Genomic DNA, 20,039 nt, shown 5'->3' on the forward strand with positions numbered 1-20,039 from the left:
AGCCTCTAGATATAAATACAGATCGACTTAGACTCTTCCTGTATTCTTAATACAATAAAAAAGCTCGCTTGCCGTAATAAGTATTTGTGTTTGTTGGTGTATGAAGCCTGCAATTTTTATGGAAACTTTTGTAAAATTTCTTTTTTATAAATCGGTGCGATACTTACCTGAAGGCAACTTCTTTTCTATGTGATAAACTTTATTCAATGTATTGCTGACTATTATCAAGTAAATGCTGTTCCCCGTTTTGCAAATTTTGTAGCGTCATACCATTTACCATGTCGATGTTGATATAAATATTTATTTGTTGCAACAACTACCTTACGCCCGTCCTATAATTGAACTAAGTCTATTAGTATACTCAACTTTTGGTTGTACCAACCATTTGTTGATTCCCATGATGTAGGTCTCACTATGCTGGTAGTTATCTCAACAATTTTATGCAGCATAAAACCAAATTTATCGGCATTGGTTATTGTAACCAATTGAATGGTTATGGGAATTTCGTTTTGATCCTGTGAACTTTTTTATGGTAGTGTTGAATGTATAATGGGGAAAATAATCAAAACATTGTTCTTGTAACAAAAAATAAGTTACTGACATCATTTCCTCATTGTAATTATCGAATTGCAACCAACCATTTCTCTGGGTGTAATATAAACTGATCGTCTCATTACCAAGGACATGCACGATAATCCTAGACGTCTATACATTTCATACGTATTGGCATCTCTATTTATACTACACTCTATTGTGATTGATTTAGTTGAACATCTGTTGAAGAATTGTAAAAGAATAAACAAAATTTGCGGGAAAAATGTTTTTAGTTTAAAGAAATCTTCATTTAACCAGTCCTTATCCGTTTACTGTCATCAATGCCGTCCACATAATAAATATCAATATGAGCACAGTGAAAAGATCAATATCTGATTCAACAGATTCCGAAAATTTAGCCAAAAAGGTAAAATTGGACAAGACCGATTGTCCAATGGAGGAAAATTATGATTTCCTATTCGATCAAGAGGATGACTTTGATTTGGAAGCATTTGAGGCGGCAGAAAAGGAAATCAAAAGGGCTGGATTGGATCTAGGAGTTTGGCAAAGATGCCGAGTGGCCGAGGTGGAAAGAGAAAAGAAAACATTTGCTTTGATATTGAAAGTGATCGGTTTGGAGAAAGCGGAGAATGGAGATGAAACTGAAGCAAAATGTTTTCTACAGGGACCTTGGTGTCATACACGCATTTCGGTTGATGATATCGTTTCGATAAAAGCTGAATTTGATAAAGAGCTTAAGGCGTACAAGGTGGATAAAGACCAGGGTTTCTGTGTAGTGAATCCGGATTGGTTGATTTCAGGCACCACAGTTGTGGGTTCTTTATTTTGCCGACGAAAAGCAGTACTCCAAGATCGTTTCAAAGGTATTGATCCAACGAACAAGGTGGTAAGTGTCTCAAAGAGAGTATTTTTGAAGGTTTCGTGTAACTATATTCGTTATTAGATGGTTATAGGTTCTCTGGTGCATGAGTTGCTACAAATCACACTCGAGAAAGGCATTAAAGAATTAAAGGATATTGAAAAAGAGGCAACGAATTTGCTTAATACTCAAGATACTGCATTTATGCTTTACAGCAGTCAATTGACACGAGAAGATACGACATTGGAAGTAATGCAGTTCGTTAAAAACATCCATCGATTTGTCCAGCAGTACATCGATGAGAGGGAAAATACTTTCCCCATTGAAAAAGATAATTTTAGTGGACGGATTTCTGAGGTACGAGACATAGAAGAGAACCTTTGGATCCCACAACTGGGTATAAAAGGAAAGATCGATGTTTCGGTTAAAATACAGCCAAGAGAAAAGAAAGGAGCCATTACCAAGTTCACTGAAAAGCAAGAGAAAGTTTTACCTTTGGAATTAAAGACGGGACGGGCCACATTCTCCATGGAACATAAAGGCCAATTGATATTATATCAAATGATGTTAAATGCTTTGGGAAAGCCTACCCATTCGGGTTTGTTGTTATATTTACGCGAAGGCTTTCTAAGAGAAATTCCCAGTAGCCGTAATGAACAACGTGATTTGATAACTTTGCGTAATGAAATCAGTCATTATCTAACTAAATTCCTTAATGTTTCGGATCTTCCGGACGATTTGAAATTAGACAACGAGAAATTCATACAGCCATTTGAATTACCCGAACCCATCTCACATCCCACTGCCTGTGCAAAATGTGAATATGCTTCATTGTGTTGTAGTTTTGCAAAAACCGATCCTTCACTAGAGTTAAGATCAAATCATCCCATACGAAAAATGTCCGAGGAATGTCTTAAACATTTAACTTCCAAAGATTATGAATATTTCATCAAATGGTGTCACTTGCTAATGATGGAAGAAAAAGAAGCTAGAAAATCAAACTTTCAAAGAGCTTTATGGTGTCACACACCCGATGAACGTGAACAAATGGGCCGAGCCATATGTGGCTTACAGATTGCCAATGAGGGCAAAGCAATTGCCAAGCATGAATCTCGTTATGAACATAGATTTGTAATAAAGCGCCACACACAGAATGGTTCTACAAGTCAAGAGACAGAGATGGATTTAATGTTGTATGGGGTAAGTAGAATTGTGTGTAATTAAGGCCCACAAACAATTTGCTTTGGTTTTTCTTTTTTCCATGTATTTCTACTCTTCTTTTGTAATCCAAAACCCTAAAATCCCAATTTAAATGTCGTAGGTAGAGGTTTTTTCATTTATGGATTTTACAGCGATTTTTCTTAAAGACTTAGTTTTTTTTTGTTGTAAAAATCCTTAAATCGATTAACTTAGCAGATGACTAAAATCCAGACAAAACAACTAGTTAGGATCGCACAATGATCTATATTCGCCCGTTCACACAGATCTATCAAAACAGCGCGTGAAAATCGTGACCTACGGATTAGGCAATTACAGATTTGTATCATATCTCTAATCAAGGTCTAAATGGCACACACTACCTATTCGTTGGCATTGTCAACCGTAATTTTGTCAAACCTAATGAGTTGCCACCAGACCTCTCTGGATACAGCTAATCCTAGTTACATCGTTCATGGAATTGGACACAGCTTAAAAGATCTATCACAGTCAATGGACGATAATCATAACAAAAAAATTACATCAAATGAATACCGACTATCGTCTTGAGGCTTGAAGCAATATCTGATGAGATACGCATCTAGCATCCATTAACAAGATATGTATCTCAAATGAGCCGAATACCATCATTTAAATGTATTTGATTGATATTGTCTTCATTTGCTTCTTACACATTAACTAATATTTTGATTTAAGCTCTAGACAATTTTATGACCAGCTCCACAATTTTGTCAAAATGGATTTTAACCAACAATTTTTTAGAAATCTATTTTATTATGGCTCGCGCCATAGGCATATCCAGTCTCGACATATCATGTTCACAATTCTCACGAATAGCACTATTGACTATACTCTTAAAATCATCCCAAATAATGAACAATTTTAGTAAAAAAAATCCAAAAATGTTTACGTCTGGTCGAAATGAGTGAACAAATGGAAAAATGTTTTATGGCATTTGAACCAACAGGTGGTGTGTTATTGACAAAATATTTGGTTACTAAGGCGACACCTTGTTATACCCTTCACCACTACTGTGGTACAGGGTATAATAAGTTTGTGCATTTGTATGTAACGCCAAGAAGGAGTAATCATAGACCAACCTTTTAGTATACGGATCGGCTTAGAATTAAATTCTGAGTCGATTTAGCGATGTCCGTCTGTCTATTGATGTATTTGTGTGTGCAAAGTACAGCTCGCAGTTTTAGACCGATTGTCCTAAAATTTGGTTTTCGGTTCAAAGACGATCCCTATTGATTTTGGAAAAAATCAGTTCAGATGTAGATATAGCTGCCATATATATTTTTCACCGATCTGGTCATAATTGGCGTGTATATCAACCGATCTTCCTCAAATTCCGTACATCCGAATATTTTATGAGTCTCGAAAAACTTACAAAATATCAGCCAAATCGGTTCAGATTTAGATAAAGCTCCCATATATAGCTTTCGCCCGATTTACACTCATTTGCCCACAGGGACCAATTTTTTGCTCCGATTTAGTTGAAATTTTGCATAGGGAGTAGAATTAGCATTGTAACTATGCGTGCCAAATTTGGTTGAAATCCGTTCAGATTTGGATATATCTCCCATATATAGCTTTCGCCCGATTTACACTGATATGACCACAGAGGCCAATTTTTATACCCTTCACCACTACTGTGGTACAGGGTATAATAAGTTTGTGCATTTGTATGTAACGCCAAGAAATAGTGGTCATAGATCCATCTTTTAGTATACCGATCGGCTTAGAATTAAATTCTGAGTCGATATATCGATGTCCGTCTGTCTGTCTGTCCGTCTGTCTGTATATGTAATTTTGTGCACAAAGTACAGCTCGCAATTTAAGTCCGATCGTCCTCAAATTTGGCAGAGGGCCGTTTCTTGGGACAGAGACAATCGCTATTGGTTTTGGAAAAAATCGGTTCAGATTTAGATATAGCTGCCATATATAGTTATCACCGATTTGATCATAATTCACCTATTTATGAACCGACGTTCTTCAAATTTTGTACGTCTGAATGTTTTGTTAGTCCCGTAAAAACTGCCAAATATCAGCTAAATCGCTTCAGATTTATATATAGCTCCCATATATATCTTTCGTCCGATTTGGACTTATATGGCCCCAAAGCGAGAGTTTTGCCCTGATTTGCTTCAAATTTTGCACAACGAGTACGTTTAATGGTATCGTTCATTGTGCCAAATTTAGTTGAAATCGGTTCAGATTTAGATATAGCTCCCCTATATATTTTTCCTCCGATTTTGACTTATATGGCTTCAAAAGCCAGAGTTTTGCCCTGATTTGATTAAAATTTTGTACAAGGAGTATGTTTAATAGTATCGTTAACTGTGCCAAATTTAGTTGAAATCGGTTCAGATTTAGATATAGCTCTCATCTATATCTTTCGACCGATTTGGACTTATATGACCCCAAAAGCCAGTGTTTTGACCTGATTTGCTTCAAATTTTGCACAACAAGTACGTTTAATAGTATCGTTAAGTGTGCTTAATTTGGTTAAAATCGGTTCCGATTTAGATATAGCTCCCATATATATCTTTCGTCCGATTTGGATTTATATGGCCTCAAAAGGCAGAGTTTTGCCCTGAGTTGCTTGAAATTTTGCACAAGGAGTACGTTTTATAGTATCGTTAATTGTGCAAAATTTAGTTGAAGTCGGTTCAGATTTAGATATAGCTCCCATATATATCATTCGCCCGATTTGGTCTAATATGCCCACAGAGGCAAAAGTGCTACTCTGATTTACGTGAAATTTTGCAGAGGGAGTAGAATTGAACTTGAAACTTTGCACAGGCAGTAGAACTAAGGTTATGCGTGTTTATTTTGGTTGAAATCAGTTCAGATTTTTATATAGCTCCCATATATATCTTTCGCCCGTTTTTCCGTCATATGACCGCAGAGGTCAAAGTTGTTATCCGATTTACGTGAAATTTTGCACAGGGAGTAGATTCAACATAGTAACTGTGCATGTGAAATTTGATTGCAATCGGTTCAGATTTCGATATAGATTCCATATATATGTTTTTCCTATTTAGGGAAATCTGACCGAAATACCTACATTTTCCTTATCAAATCGCCACTGCTAAGTCGAAAACTTATCAAAATGACTCAAATTTTCCTATTACTCTATTACACATCTATCGCCCGATAAATCATAAATACACTTTTGCGAAATTGCCTCAAAATTGGTTCATATTTAAATGTTTTCCCTATTTTTTACTAACATTGTATTCCACCTCAGCGCATTGGCCGACTTAAATGTAAAATCTATAAGTATTGCAGAACTCTGTACAGATCTGCTCAGATATACAGAATATGGATGGATTCATATAGCATCCAACACATTGGACGGATTTGATATGGTATCAAAAATGTGGACTTACAAAGTGGTGAAGGGTATAATATAGTCGGCCCCGCCCGACTTTAGACTTTCCTTACTTGTTAACTCCGATTTAGTTGAAATTTTGCACAGGGAGTAGAATTAGCATTGTAGCCATATTTGGTTGACATCGGTTCAGATTTAAATATAGCTCCCATATATATGTTTTTCTGATTTCGACAAAAATGGTCAAAATACCAACATTTTTGGCATTAGCCAACTTAAATTTTGAGTGTATAGATTTTGTAAAAGTCTATCAAATTCTGTCCAAATCGAGTGATATTTAAATGTATGTATTTGGGACAAACCTTTATATATAGCACCCAACACATTTGACGGATGTGACATGGTATCGAAAATTTAGAAAAAAAATTTATACCCTGCACCACTTTGTGCAGGGTATAATATAGTCGGCCACGCCCGACTTTAGACTTTCCTTACTTGTGATTGTGATGTGATTTAGCCCTCCGACGGTTGAGTCATCCGTTGGTCCTAAGGGACCTTTTTTGAAATTTTATTTACGTAAGAAATAAGACCAACTAGAAGAAAATCGACCGAAAAATGACAAAGTTATAAGCAATTGAGTGAATAAATACAAATCAGATATTAAATTATAAAAATATGAGCCACTCAACCACATAAAAATGCATTTTGGTGTGGCTGAGTGGTATTTTTGTGTGGGTGAGTGGCTCATATGGTTCATGGCGGCACTAAGTCACTGTAAAACAAGATTTTTTTTGTCATAACTTGAATTGTACTTTATTCATAGTAGTCCGTTGTAGTTTATATAAATTGGCCGCTATGTGGCTTCAAATCACATGATGAAAATAAAAATAAATAAATAAATAAATGCATGTGGCGAATTGGAAGCCAAATGAATTGGAGAGCTGTAGAATGCCGAACTAGTGGATCGACTAGACTATTTTACAAGAATTACGCATCGGCGACCACCTTCCACATCGCTAAGGACTAATTGGGCCATGCATTACTGTCCCACCAACCGTTTTCTTCCGAGTTGACCAGATGCGAAAACTCATATTTTAAACAAGATCGAGCATCACTGGGCCAAGTGTATTAATTTAAAAGAAGACTAAGTTGAAAAATAATTTGCCATTGGTTTATCTTCACGCACACTGGTCTTATGTTGGGGCGGATTCATTTCGCATATGTCATTGTTACCCTGTCTTTATCTGGCGAGGTAGTCCTGTGTCCCAGTAGTGTTACTTTGTTATCTTGGACCAATAGGAACCCAGCAAATGTCGGCCTATTTCCCATATGCTATCCCTAAATCCCTATAACATATTTCTGGCGTCAAAACCCCATACTCAGCGGTCATTATCACCACTCATCTACAATTATGGGCTATTGCAGAATCTGCCGTTTCTTCCGTTTTGCCCATCATCCTCTGATGGTTGGTCATGTTTACTGTTTACTTCCATTATCTCATTATATTCAATCTTATAGCCAACAAGTCGTATCGAGTGACAATTATCTCTATAGTTATTAACCTCTAGTTGATTTCTGTTGAACGCAACGCAAAATTCTTATGTAGCTCTTTCTCACCTTGATGACTACGTGTTCGCTCTCCATGACTCCTATCGCCACACGATTGGCTATTTCGTTTACAGCGATCAGGATAATCGTTGATTGTACAGTTTGTGACCATACCGTGTTTCCGATAGTCATGGGCATAGTCATTTCACCACCACCATTTCACCCACTAATCACAAATATCCTACGAAAACTGCATTCCAAAGAAAAGAAAACAAGATTTATTAAAAAGTTTAGTATGCTTTGAGCATAAACAAAACATAGGATCACCTTAGAAACTAAATATTTTGTAATATTTTGTCAATAACACAACACCCGTTGATTCAAATGCCATACAACTTTTTTCCATTTTTTCACTCATATCAACCAGACGTATAAATTTTTGGAGGAACTTTTTTTTTTTACTAAAATTGTTAAATAAAATTGTTTTTATAGTAATAATGACAATGAAAGTTGAAAAACAGTCTACTCGTGAGGATCGTGAACATAATGTCTGGACATTTGTATGGCGGGAGTCATATTTATTGAACAACTGATATATAACAAAATACGTATCCAAAATGTTGTATGTATTGATGCAGAAATTATTACTATAATCATAATTGTGCCTCAAGTGATTCACATATTGTGGAAGGCAATAATAGGATGAAACCATGTGCAATTTTTACAAAACTTTTATTCTAGTTATAATAAAAATAGAAATTGAGGAAACTGGCACCAACCATTTGACATCTAAATTTGACCAGATATGGCTTTCAGCTTCATGTCGACATTATTAATAATATATTCCTGGAAAACCGAACATAGTACCGGCCATATTGGACCAATTTTTGGTATAGCCACCATATAAACCGTCCCCTGTCCGGATCCCCTTAGAAAAGCAAATTTCATCCGATCCGATTAAATTTTGATATACGCGCAAAAGTTGTTTCATAACGGTCCATATGTTAATTATATAGGCCCCATATAAACCGATTCCCAGATCGCACCTCCTAGCCTCTTAGAGGAGGAAATAATTATACGTGCGCCTTATAAACCTTGGAAGACCAAATTTCATCCGATTCGGTTGAAATTTGGTAAGTGATGTCAGTATATGCTCTCTAATACAAAACTCCGTCCACATCGGACCATAATTACATGTATCGCCCAATATAAACCTCAAATTTCATCTGAATCGGTTGAAATTTTAGTCCTCTAATTACAACGCGGATATTGGTTCATATCGATTGTTGAACAACTCTTTCTTCGTCTTCACCAACGTTATCATCACTAATTTATTCATTGATGTCTATACGTGTTTCTGTTTTAGAGATGTGTTTATGTATCAATAGAAACATTTTGGATACCTATATATCAGTTCTTCAACCAATATGACTCCCGCCATACGAATGTCCAGACATTATGTTCACGATCCTCACGAGTAGACTTTTTTTAACTTTCACTTTGCCATTATTACTATAAAAATCATTGAAATAAGTAAAAATTTTAGCAAAAAAATCTCCTCCAAAAATTTATACGTCTGGTTGATATGCGTGAAAAAATGGAAAAATGTTGTATGGCATTTGAACAAACGGGTATTGTGTTATTGACAAAATATTTAGTTTCTAAGGTGATCCTATGTTTTGTTTATGATAAAAGCATACTAAACTTTTTAATAAGCTTTGTTTTCTTTTCTTTGGAATGAAGTTTTCTTTCGTAGGATATTTGAGATTAGTGGTAGGGAGGGGATGAAATGACTACGTATGACTATCTAAAACACGGTATGGTCACAAACTGAACATTCAACGATTATCCTGTAAACGAAATAGCCAATCGTCTGGCAAGAAATAAACATAGAGAACACGTAGTAATCAAGGTGAGAAAGAGCTACATAAGAACCCTACGGGAAATGGATCAACCACAGGTCCGGTACAGAACTAGTCCCTGGTGTGTATAGACCAGTCCCAGTTCTGGTCAAACCGTATGGAAGGGACCGGTCACTTTAACATTGGTTTGTCATTGACGGGGTAAATTTACACTTTAGGACACGTCTTGAACTCATTGCAAAGGACACGGCCTGGGACAATTTAGCAGGAGTACCCCATAGACAGGTCCTCAAGTACCAGTTTCGGACAAACTCTTAGAAATCTGTTCCATTTTGGGCATCCGAATCGCATCCAAAATAAAAAACTTTTGAAGTATGTCGAACAAAAGGTTATTTTGATAATATTATTTCAGTAAATGTGTAGATCCAATAAGATTTTAATATCAAGCGAGTACGGAAATCAATAAATTACTACTATTAAAAAAATTCGAGCACCGATATCAGTTCTGTGATAGGTCCGTCAGTGGCAATTTGCACCAATTTCCCTTGGCGTTGCGTTGCGGTTAATAAAGGTTAATAACTATAGTGATAATTGTCACTCGATGCCGACTTGTTGGCTACAAGACTTGACAAAACTATTTGGTTTTTCTTAAAGTGTTTTATTAAGTATGCAAAGCATTTACGACGATCTTAACACTATGGTAGTTACAGAGAGAATGAGAATAAAAAAAATAAAGTAGATAATAAGAAAAACATTCGTGTTGCATAGAGATGCCATATCATTTCATCACTCCTCCTCAACAAGAATGTTCCAAAGAAATGTCCACTTAGGGTTTAAGATTCATTGAAGTAACAAAATCATTATGTTTAATGCGCGATAAGTTCTTGATCAAGACATCGGCAATCATATCGGCACTGGGGCAGTATGTTAACTTCACCTTTTTGTCATATATCAAGTCACGAATATGATGGAAGCGTATGTCAATGTGTTTCGACCGCTTGTGGTATACTGGATTTTCAGCCAACTTTTGTGCGCCTTGGTTGTCAATGTGTAATGTGGTGGGTTCACCATCAATATAGCCCATCTCCGCCAAAAGCATTTTCAAATATACCGCTTCCTTGGATGCTTCGGAGACTGCCATATATTCGGCCTCAGTGCTACTCAATGCGACCGACTTTTGCTTCCTAGACTCCCAAGATATTGGACAATCTCCGAAGAAAAAGATAAAACCCATGTACGATTTTCTATCTTTTAAATCTCCTGCCCAATCAGCATCTACATATCCATGTAATTTAAATTCGTCGCAATCATAGTGTAACTTCAGGTCTATAGTACCAGCAAGGTATCTGAGAATATGCTTGAGATAGGTCAGGTGTTCCTTACGCGGATCAGAATTTCTCTGGGCCAGTTTTGATATGGAATGCAGTATATCAGGTCGTGTTGATATTGCCAGATACATTAAGGTACCAACTAATGATTGATATTGTGTCTGATCCACTTTCTCACTGTCGTCTTTACAGCTTATTTGGAATCCGGCCTCCAGTGGAACAGACAATGGCTTACAATTTTCCAGACCATGGTTTCTCAATACCTCTCGGATATACTGTCTCTGACTAAGCTTAATAGGTCCTGTCTCACCATGGCGCTCTATTTCCATACCCAAGAAATGGTTCAGTGGTCCTCTATCGGTGACCTCAAACACCTTTGACAGCTCCTCCTTGATCCGAAGGACTTGTAATTTATCGCAACTTCCAATAATAATATCGTCGACATAAACAGCGACCAAAACAAGTTTGTCCTCTGTTTTCGATATATAAAGGCACTTCTCGTTCTCACACGGAGTGAAACCCATCTTACGCAAAGTGTCATCAAGTTTAGCGTTCCACTCTCTTCCACTCTGTTTTAGCCCATAAATTGCCTTATGGAGACGTAGAACTTTATTAGGTGACTCTTTGCTCACGAAGCTTTGCGGTTGTTGCATATAAATTTCGTCCTGAAGATCACCATTCAAATAGGCTGTGCTTATGTCTATCTGGTGAAGGTACATCTTTTCCTTTACAGCAAAAGCCAATAAGAGCCGAATCGTAGAATAGCGTACTACTGGTGAAAATGTCTCATGGAAATCGATGCCGTAACGTTGGTTGCAGCCTTTGGCTACAAGTCTTGCCTTGTATCTTTCGATCTTGCCACCCTTATCTCTTTTCAAAGCAAATACCCATTTACATGGTATTGCATAGTGACCATTTGGTAGGTCCACCAACGACCATGTATTATTTTTGCACAGGGATCGGTACTCATCTCTCATCGCATCCATCCAACAAGGACCATCTTCTCCCGATATTGCCTCCTTTACTGTTTGTGGAATGCACTCACCTTTTAAAACAGCGATATTCGGTAATTCTGGCTCAACTGTGACTTGTCTCGTGTCATCAACAATATTCTGATCTTCACCGGAATCGTCCTCGCCGGCTGTATCATACTCTTCAAATCCTTCAAAATCACTCATCTCACCTGCTGTGCCTGTGCTACTATTTTCAGTGTTATGCATTGATGGACTTGGCAACACATTGTTAAAAAAGACAATCAAGTCAACATTTTTGGTCGAATCATCAGTTTGTTCATTGTTTGGAAATTTCTTTGAGCTTATATTTTCATCAAAAAGTACGTCTCTGTGCTCCACTATTTTATTTTTTCTAGCATCGTACAACCGATAAGCTTTAGCACTTGTAGAGTAACCAACCATTATGTATTGGTCACCTTTGGCGTCAAATTTTGACCTCTTCTTAGATTTATCTAAAGCAACCGCACACGCCCCAAACGTTCTCATATGATGTACATTTGGCCTTTGGCCACTCCACGCTTCATATGGAGTTTGATTTTGAAGACATCTAGTCGGACACCTATTCCGAATGTATACGGCCGTATTTATTGCCTCTGCCCACAATGATGGCGGAAGATTTGCGTGTACCATCATGGACCTGGCCATCTCAACGAGTGTACGGTTCGCCCGTTCCGCCACACCATTTTGTTGTGGGGTGTGAGGAACCGTTAGTTGACGAACAATGCCCTCACTCTCTAAATAGGCATTGAATTCTGAATTTATATATTCACGGCCATTGTCTGAGCGCAATGCCTTCACCTTACAACCTGTTTGTTTCTCCACTTGTGTTTTAAAAATTTTGAACTTGTCTAAAACTTCCGATTTAGACTTCAAAAAGTATACAAAGATTTTTCTTGACTTATCGTCGATGAAAATGAGAAAGTATTTGGATCCTCCAATTGAGCACACCCTAAACGGACCGCATACGTCGGTGTGAACTAGCTCCAACAGTTCTCTTGATTTTCTCTGTGTTTCATGTGGAAATGGAAGTACGTGAATTTTGCTCACCATACACGTTCTGCAATTGATATCATCTTCAGAATTCATCTTGATTCCACTTGCCATGTTTTTATTCCTTATTTCATCCAAGCTCTTGAAATTAAGATGCCCAAATCGGTTATGCCAAGTTGCCTTATCATTGTTGAGCACAAATGCCTTCTCATTAACGCCGTCGCAAACAAACATATTACCACTTCTTACTGCTTGCAAAACTATATCACCATCTGATTTCTTTACTGTCGCTCTCTGCTTGTCGAAACAAACTGTTAAGCCTCTGTCAACAGCTTTGCTTACAGATATAAAATTTCCCTTTAACTCCGGAGAGTAAAGCACATTTTCAAGAGTAATCTCATAATCGCCATTCACAAGCAAAACCTTTCCTTTTCCAATAGCCTTTATATGTTTGTCTCCGGCCAACGCAATGCTCTCATTATGCTCTTCAAAGCTTGTAAAAAATTCACGGTCGCTGCACATGTGCGACGTAGCTCCGCTGTCGACATACCATTTCTCAATTTGTAACGGTGCACTCTCTGCTACTGCCAGCATGGTCATTGCCTGTGTCTTCTTCTTATTGATTCTCTTCTCACATACGTTTGCAAAATGACCTGCTATGCCGCACACGAAACACTTCCCTTTAAAGTTCTTCTTATCCGATTTTCCTTTGGCCTCATTCGCTTTAACATTTCTGACAGAAAATGCGTGCTCTGTTGAAGTGTCTTCCATTTTTTCCTTTCGTCTCTTTCCCTCTTCTAGCAGCTTTTGCTTGAGCGAAGTGAAACTTGGCAAAAAATCACGTGTTTCCATCGCTACAACAAAGTTATCAAATTCCTTTGGAAGACTAGACATAAGCATTATTGTGAGTAGCTCCTCCTGGATCTCAATACCAGTTTCCTTAAGCTTTTCGAACACTTCCGAGAACTCATTAATATGCTGTACAATATTGCCGTCGTCCATCATCTTTAAATTGATAAGTTTTTTGTACAGAGACACTTTCTGCAATGGCCCTCTTGGCATGTACACTTCTTCCAATTTCTTCCAGGCTTCATGCGATGTCACACAATTTCTAATATATGCCAATTGCGTTGGTTTCACACTTAAAAATATAGATGCCAAGGCCTTTTCGTCATCGGACTCCCATTTGGCTATTGCAGCTTCATTTCCTTCTCTTTTTATTGTACCGTTAGTAATTTTCCAATAGCCACTATGAATTAAAACACTTCGCATCTGCACAGACCAACTATCATAGTTGGCCTCATCCAATTTTTCAATCTGGACCACTGGAGCGCTCATTTTTCCGAATTTCCTTCTATTTAATTCAAATTTTAGACACTGGGCCCATAACCTGACAAAACTATTTGGTTTTTCTTAAAGTGTTTTATTAAGTATGCAAAGCATTTACGACGATCTTAACACTATGGTAGTTACAGAGAGAATGAGAATAAAAAAAAATAAAGTAGATAATAAGAAAAACATTCGTGTTGCATAGAGATGCCATATCATTTCATCAAGACTAAGTATCATAAGATAATCGAAGTAAACACTAAACATGACCAACCATCAGTGGATAATGGGCAAAACGGAAGAAACGGCAGATCCAGCAATAGCCCATAATCGTAGATGAGAGGTGATTAATGACTGCTGAGTATGGGGTTTTGACGCCAGAAATATGTTCAAGAGATTTAGGGATATCAGATGAGAAATAAAGCGACATTTGCTGGGTTCCTATTGGTCCCAAATAACAAAGTAACACTACTGGGACACAGCACAATCTGGTCAGATAAAGACAGGGCAACAATGGAATATGCGAAATAAATCCGACACAACATGAGACCAGTGGGCCTGAAGATAAAACAATGGCGAATTATTTTTCGACTTAGTCTTCTTTTAAATTAGTACACTTGGCCCAGCGATGCTCGATATTATTTAACTCTTCTAAAAAATATGTGTTTTCAGACCTGCAAAAATGACTTCCCTCGTGGCGGCGATGACCTTCTTATTCGACTGATATTTGTGCCCAACAAATGACTTTTTCAAATTTTGTAATCAAAAAGAAATCGCATCTGGTCAACTCGGAAGAAAACGGTTGGTGGGGCAGTAATGCATGGCTCATTTATTCCATAGCGATGTGGAAGGTGGTCGCCGATGCGTTATTCTAGTAAAAGAGTCGATTCAATCCATTAGCTCGGTATTGTACTGTTCTTCATTTCATTTGGCACCCAATTCGCCACGCCGAAGCGATGGATTTCCCTATTTGGGTCGTTTTGGAAAACGGATGCGCTAAAGAAATACATTCGACGGTATTATGCCAAAATACCGGTTCTACCATTTGCATCTTTTTTTACATCATCTTGTATCCAGATCGAGGAACTCTGTGACAGGGTGACGAATGTCACGTGGCCCTTGGTTACAGGTGGGACCACACATCAGCTACGCTTCTTTCAATCACAGAAAGGTTGGATTTTAGACGGCTGGTCGGCCTCGCGAGCTCGGTTGGCACTGGAGCCAAAAATTTTATTTCTTTAGAAACATTTAGTCAAAATTATAAAATAAAATATAGAAAATTTTGTCAATTTTTTTTATAGAAAATTTTGTCAAAATTTTATTTTCATAGAAAATTTTGTCAAATATTTATTTCCATAGAAAAATTTGTCAAAATTTTATTTTTATGGAAAATTTTGTCAAAATTTTATTTGTATAGAAAATTTTGTCAAAATTTTATTTCTATAGAAAATTTTGTCAAAATTTTATTTTTATAGAAAATTTTGTCAAAATTTTATTTTTATAGAAAATTTTGTCAAAATTTTATTTTTATAAAAAATTTTGTCAAAATTTTATTTCTACTGAAAATTTTGTCAAAATTTTATTTCTATAGAAAATTTTGTCAAAATTTTATTTCTATAGAAAATTTTGTCAAAATTTTATTTCTATAGAAAATTTTTTCAAAATTTTATTTCTATAGAAAATTTTGTCAAAATTTTATTTCTATAGAAAATTTTGTCAAAATTTTATTTCTATAGAAAATTTTGTCAAAATTTTATTTTTATAGAAAATTTTGTCAAAATTTTATTTTTATAGAAAATTTTGTCAAAATTTTATTTTTATAGAAAATTTTGTCAAAATTTTTTTTCTATAGAAAATTTTGTCAAAATTTTATTTTTATAGAAAATTTTGTCAAAATTTTAGTTTTATAAAAAATTTTGTCAAAATTTCATTTTTATAGAAAATTTTGTTAAAATTTTATTTTTATAGAAAATTTTGTGAAAATTTTATTTTTATAGAAAATTTTGTCAGAATTTTATATTTGTAGAAAATTGTGCCAACATTTTATTTTTATAGAGAATTTTGTCAAAAATTTAGAAAATTTTGTACCTCTTAGTTGGAGAGGAATATTTTGCAAAATCGATCAAAACATGAAGAATTCTATCAATCTACCAAACAGTAAAAAATCTACCATTTTGGTGGAATTCTACCAACTGTGGCAACCGTGCTCGGGGCATCTTTCTCTATGGGCGGTGGTCGAGCTCCGAGAACAGAATTGATCTTGTACCTTTTCAACGCTTCAGTTATTGTATTTAGTAACATTTTCTGTTGCCATTATCATTACACAGATTTTTATTGATTCAATCACGAAATTAATTGATCTAATTATTTTTTAATTGAAAATTCTGCAATTACGAAAATGATAGTATCAATCACATAATTAATTGGAAAATAAAAATATACTTGATTAAAAAATTAATTGGTTTATTCGGCACTTTTAATAATTTTTTTAATTGGCACAATTAAAAATTTAATTGATTTTGGACGAAATCATCGAATCATCTTTATTCCCACTGTGCATCATATCTTATTTTTTAATCTGATTCAAATTTTAATTGTAACAATTATCACTGAAAGGTACGAATTTGAGCGGCTGGTCTGGTCTGGTCTACCACAGTCTTAAACCACCAAACACTTTTAGCCCATATTAGGTGCATCATTTTTTAAATTTTTGAAAAATTTTAATGAGTAATTATTCATAAAGAGATCACATTAAAATTCGACTTTCGCTTAGTCTATTTTAGTCAACATTATACTTCGATTATACACGATTTTCAATAAAATCACTACTTCGACTTGGATTTTTATAAAAAGTCGAAAATCCGACTTTTGTAACCCTAGGCCATAGTTACCATAATATCTCTTTTTTTCTTAAATATTTTTAACATCACTACCCCATTTGTATTTCAGTTCTCTTTGGGTGAATATGTGATCATATCTACAGCCAAACGATTGGCCATTGCTGCTGGACCCATAACCGATATCGATTCAAAGTCAATTACAGTTAGTATTGAACGAAATCTTATGCAAAATTACTCCACAGATGTGTTCATTATTGATAAGTACGAGTCCAATTCGGGTAATGTATTCAATTTCACAAATTTGGGTATATTACTCGATGATACCGAACAATCGGGACGTCTAAGACGTATCATTGTGGAATTGGAAGCGCCTCAGTTTAATAAGGTATTACCCAAAGTTGTAGCTAAGGAAGGAGCTGAAATCTTAAAGCAGTTGAATACAGTACAAAGATCAGCTGTTCTAAAGGCATTGACAACACAAACTTTTATGCTTATTAAAGGTTTACCGGGAACAGGTTCGAATTTCAAGGATTCACAATAAAAATATATACATTTTTAATTTATGGATATTTTCTAATTTACAGGTAAAACTCAGACCTTGGTGGCCATTATACGTCTACTTCATCTAATGGGTAAATCCATTGTAATTACCAGTCATACTCATTCGGCTGTGGATAATCTTTTGTTGCGTCTGAAGCCGCACAATGTTCCATTTTTACGTTTGGGCAACGCCACACGTGTCAATCCTCAACTACGTGATTCTTGCGAGTCTACATTGATTGCCAATTGTCATACAGAGCATGAGCTAAGTAAGCTTTATAATTCCTATAGCATAGTTGGTGTTACATGTCTGGGAGCTTCGAATGCCATATTCATACATCGACGTTTTGATTTTTGTATTGTGGATGAGGCTACTCAAGTTATGCAGCCCACGGTACTGAGACCCCTATTCTTCTGTGATCGTTTTATTTTGGTTGGTGATCCTGAGCAATTACCCCCTCTTGTTAAATCAGCCGAAGCTAGAAAGAAAGGAGCCGATGAGTCACTATTCCATCGCTTGGATTCTGAAGCAGCTACTTCAGTATTAACCTTACAATATCGTATGAATAAAACCATTACCAAATTAGCTAATGACTTAACCTACAAGGGATCATTGCTATGTGCATCGAATGACATAAAAATGGCAAATATGTCTTTACCAGTAGTCCTTACAAATCCGCAAGAGAAATGGTTGCAACGGGTTCTTCAAACTCATGTAGATCAATCGGTATTCTTAGTAGATACCCAGGATTGTTCAGAACGATCTTCACTATATGCCAAAACTAAGCACAGTACTACATGTGCTCTATTGGAAAAAACATTCAATGAAGATGGTCTAAATGCTCCAGCGGTAGAAATCTCAAAAATAGAAAGTAAAACAAACAAACGATTTTCTCGATACTCGAACTATTGTGAAGCAGCCATTGTATTTCATATTGTTAAGATTCTATTGGAAAGTAAATATGATCCAGATCGTATTGGTATAATTGCTCCCTATAGAGTTCAAGTGGAACTCTTGCGTAAACTCGCGCTACAGCATCATGATTTTTATGAAAAACAAAATAATCCTCTTGATTTCTCTACGGTTGAAGTCAATACTGTGGATCAGTATCAAGGTAGAGATAAAGATATCATCATCTATTCATGTTCTCGCACTGGTCCTGCCGATTCCAAAAATACCGAGCGTTGCAGAGATGCGGAAATTTTAGAAGATAAACGCCGTCTTACTGTCGCAATAACACGATCCAAACATAAGCTAATTATTGTGGGAGATTCTGTTTGTATTCAGCAATATACGCCATTCCAGACTTTATTGCAGCGAATACCTGGATTTTGTAAAATAAAATTGGAAGAAGATAAAATGGGTTTCCATTGGGATGCTGTTATGGATGAGTTAACCCAGGTTATACAAAGTTCTTAAGCATAGTGATTTTATTTTTTATATTGCAACATTTTTATTGTGGTTTGCGTAATTGCACTTTTTTTATACAGTGTTCAATTACTGCCATTTTATTTTTAAGATTTTTTTAGTGTTTATATTGCATCTCGAATAAATTATTCAAAAAAATCTTAAAAAATAAAATTCATAAATCATACCATACCGTACTATTTAAAGGTGGCAAAGTAAACAAGTGATACGCAAGGCAAATGTATTTACTACACACAGAAAAAATTTCTGATTCAATCACAAACTTAATTGATCCAATTATTTCAAATTCAATTAATTTTTTAATTGAGCAAATTAAATTTTTAATTGATGTTTATTGCAAAATTTAAAATAATTATTTAATTAAAAACTTAACTATTTTTGATCACTATACTATATTTCAATAACTTTTTTGGTTTAATTAAAAAAAAAATCCAAATAAATTTTTAATTAAAAATTAAAAAACAATCCATAAGTTTTTAACTGACTTACGGCCATTTTCATGAAGCTCCGTTAGTTCTCCGTTAACTAACGAACTTTTAAACCGTATTATGGACATAGCTGCCGTCTTGCCTATATATTCCATATGCCAGTGAGGAACTTAACTGCCGACAATTTTTCAGTTAAAGTTAACCGGAGAGAAGATATTTGAAATTTTCTTTTTGTTAATTGACAGTTAAAGCCTAACGGAGTTACATGAAAATGGCCGTTAGTCCTCCGAGTTTTATTAAAAAGTTAATTATATCAATTATTTTTTAATTTAAAATTTAAAAATGTCCATCATTGACTTATTTGACTTAATGTAATTAAAACAAAAAGTTATTAAAAATAGTTATAGAAAGTGATTGAAATATAGTATAGTGATAAAGGTAGTTAAATTTTTAATTAAAAATTTTATCGAATTTTCCAATCAACATCAATTAAAAAGTTAATTAAATCTTTTACAAAATAATTGAAATTTGCTAATGCAAACAATTGCTATTTTAATCCAGTATTTTTTTGTTGTACCAAAAAAAAAAAAAAAACAAAAAATTACAATTACATCTGTGAATGATACTATCATTTTTATGATTAATTAATTTTGTGATAGAACGAGAAAAAACACTTTTCTGTGTGATATTATAGTGTGAGTTAGTCTTGTACGATTAAGGAGTATGCCACAATTGGATTTTGTTCCACAATTGGACCAAA

The 20,039-nt window shown here is 35.3% G+C and overlaps 1 protein-coding gene across 1 annotated transcript; it reads left to right on the forward strand.

Moving 5' to 3' along the window:
* The first annotated feature begins 793 nt into the window (after window positions 1–793).
* On the forward strand, window positions 794–19,017 carry Dna2 (DNA replication helicase/nuclease 2). The gene is made up of 4 exons (XM_075299329.1): window positions 794–1,441; window positions 1,499–2,614; window positions 16,992–17,397; window positions 17,467–19,017. Exons 1-4 carry the CDS (start codon window positions 902–904, stop codon window positions 18,840–18,842), a joined length of 3,438 nt encoding a protein of 1,145 aa, XP_075155444.1. The 5' UTR covers window positions 794–901; the 3' UTR covers window positions 18,843–19,017.
* The last annotated feature ends 1,022 nt before the right edge of the window (window positions 19,018–20,039 follow it).

This window comes from Haematobia irritans, chromosome 3 (assembly GCF_050003625.1).
Source record: "Haematobia irritans isolate KBUSLIRL chromosome 3, ASM5000362v1, whole genome shotgun sequence".
Lineage (NCBI taxonomy): Eukaryota > Metazoa > Arthropoda > Insecta > Diptera > Muscidae > Haematobia > Haematobia irritans.

Excerpts from the sequence above, each read along its gene's own strand:
- Dna2 (XM_075299329.1), top strand. The coding sequence starts at position 902 with ATGAGCACAGTGAAAAGATCAATATCTGATTCAACAGATTCCGAAAAT. Across the intron at positions 1,442-1,498 it reads TTGATCCAACGAACAAGGTG|ATGGTTATAGGTTCTCTGGT; the intron begins GTAAGTGTCTCA and ends ATTCGTTATTAG. Across the intron at positions 17,398-17,466 it reads TAAAGGTTTACCGGGAACAG|GTAAAACTCAGACCTTGGTG; the intron begins GTTCGAATTTCA and ends TCTAATTTACAG.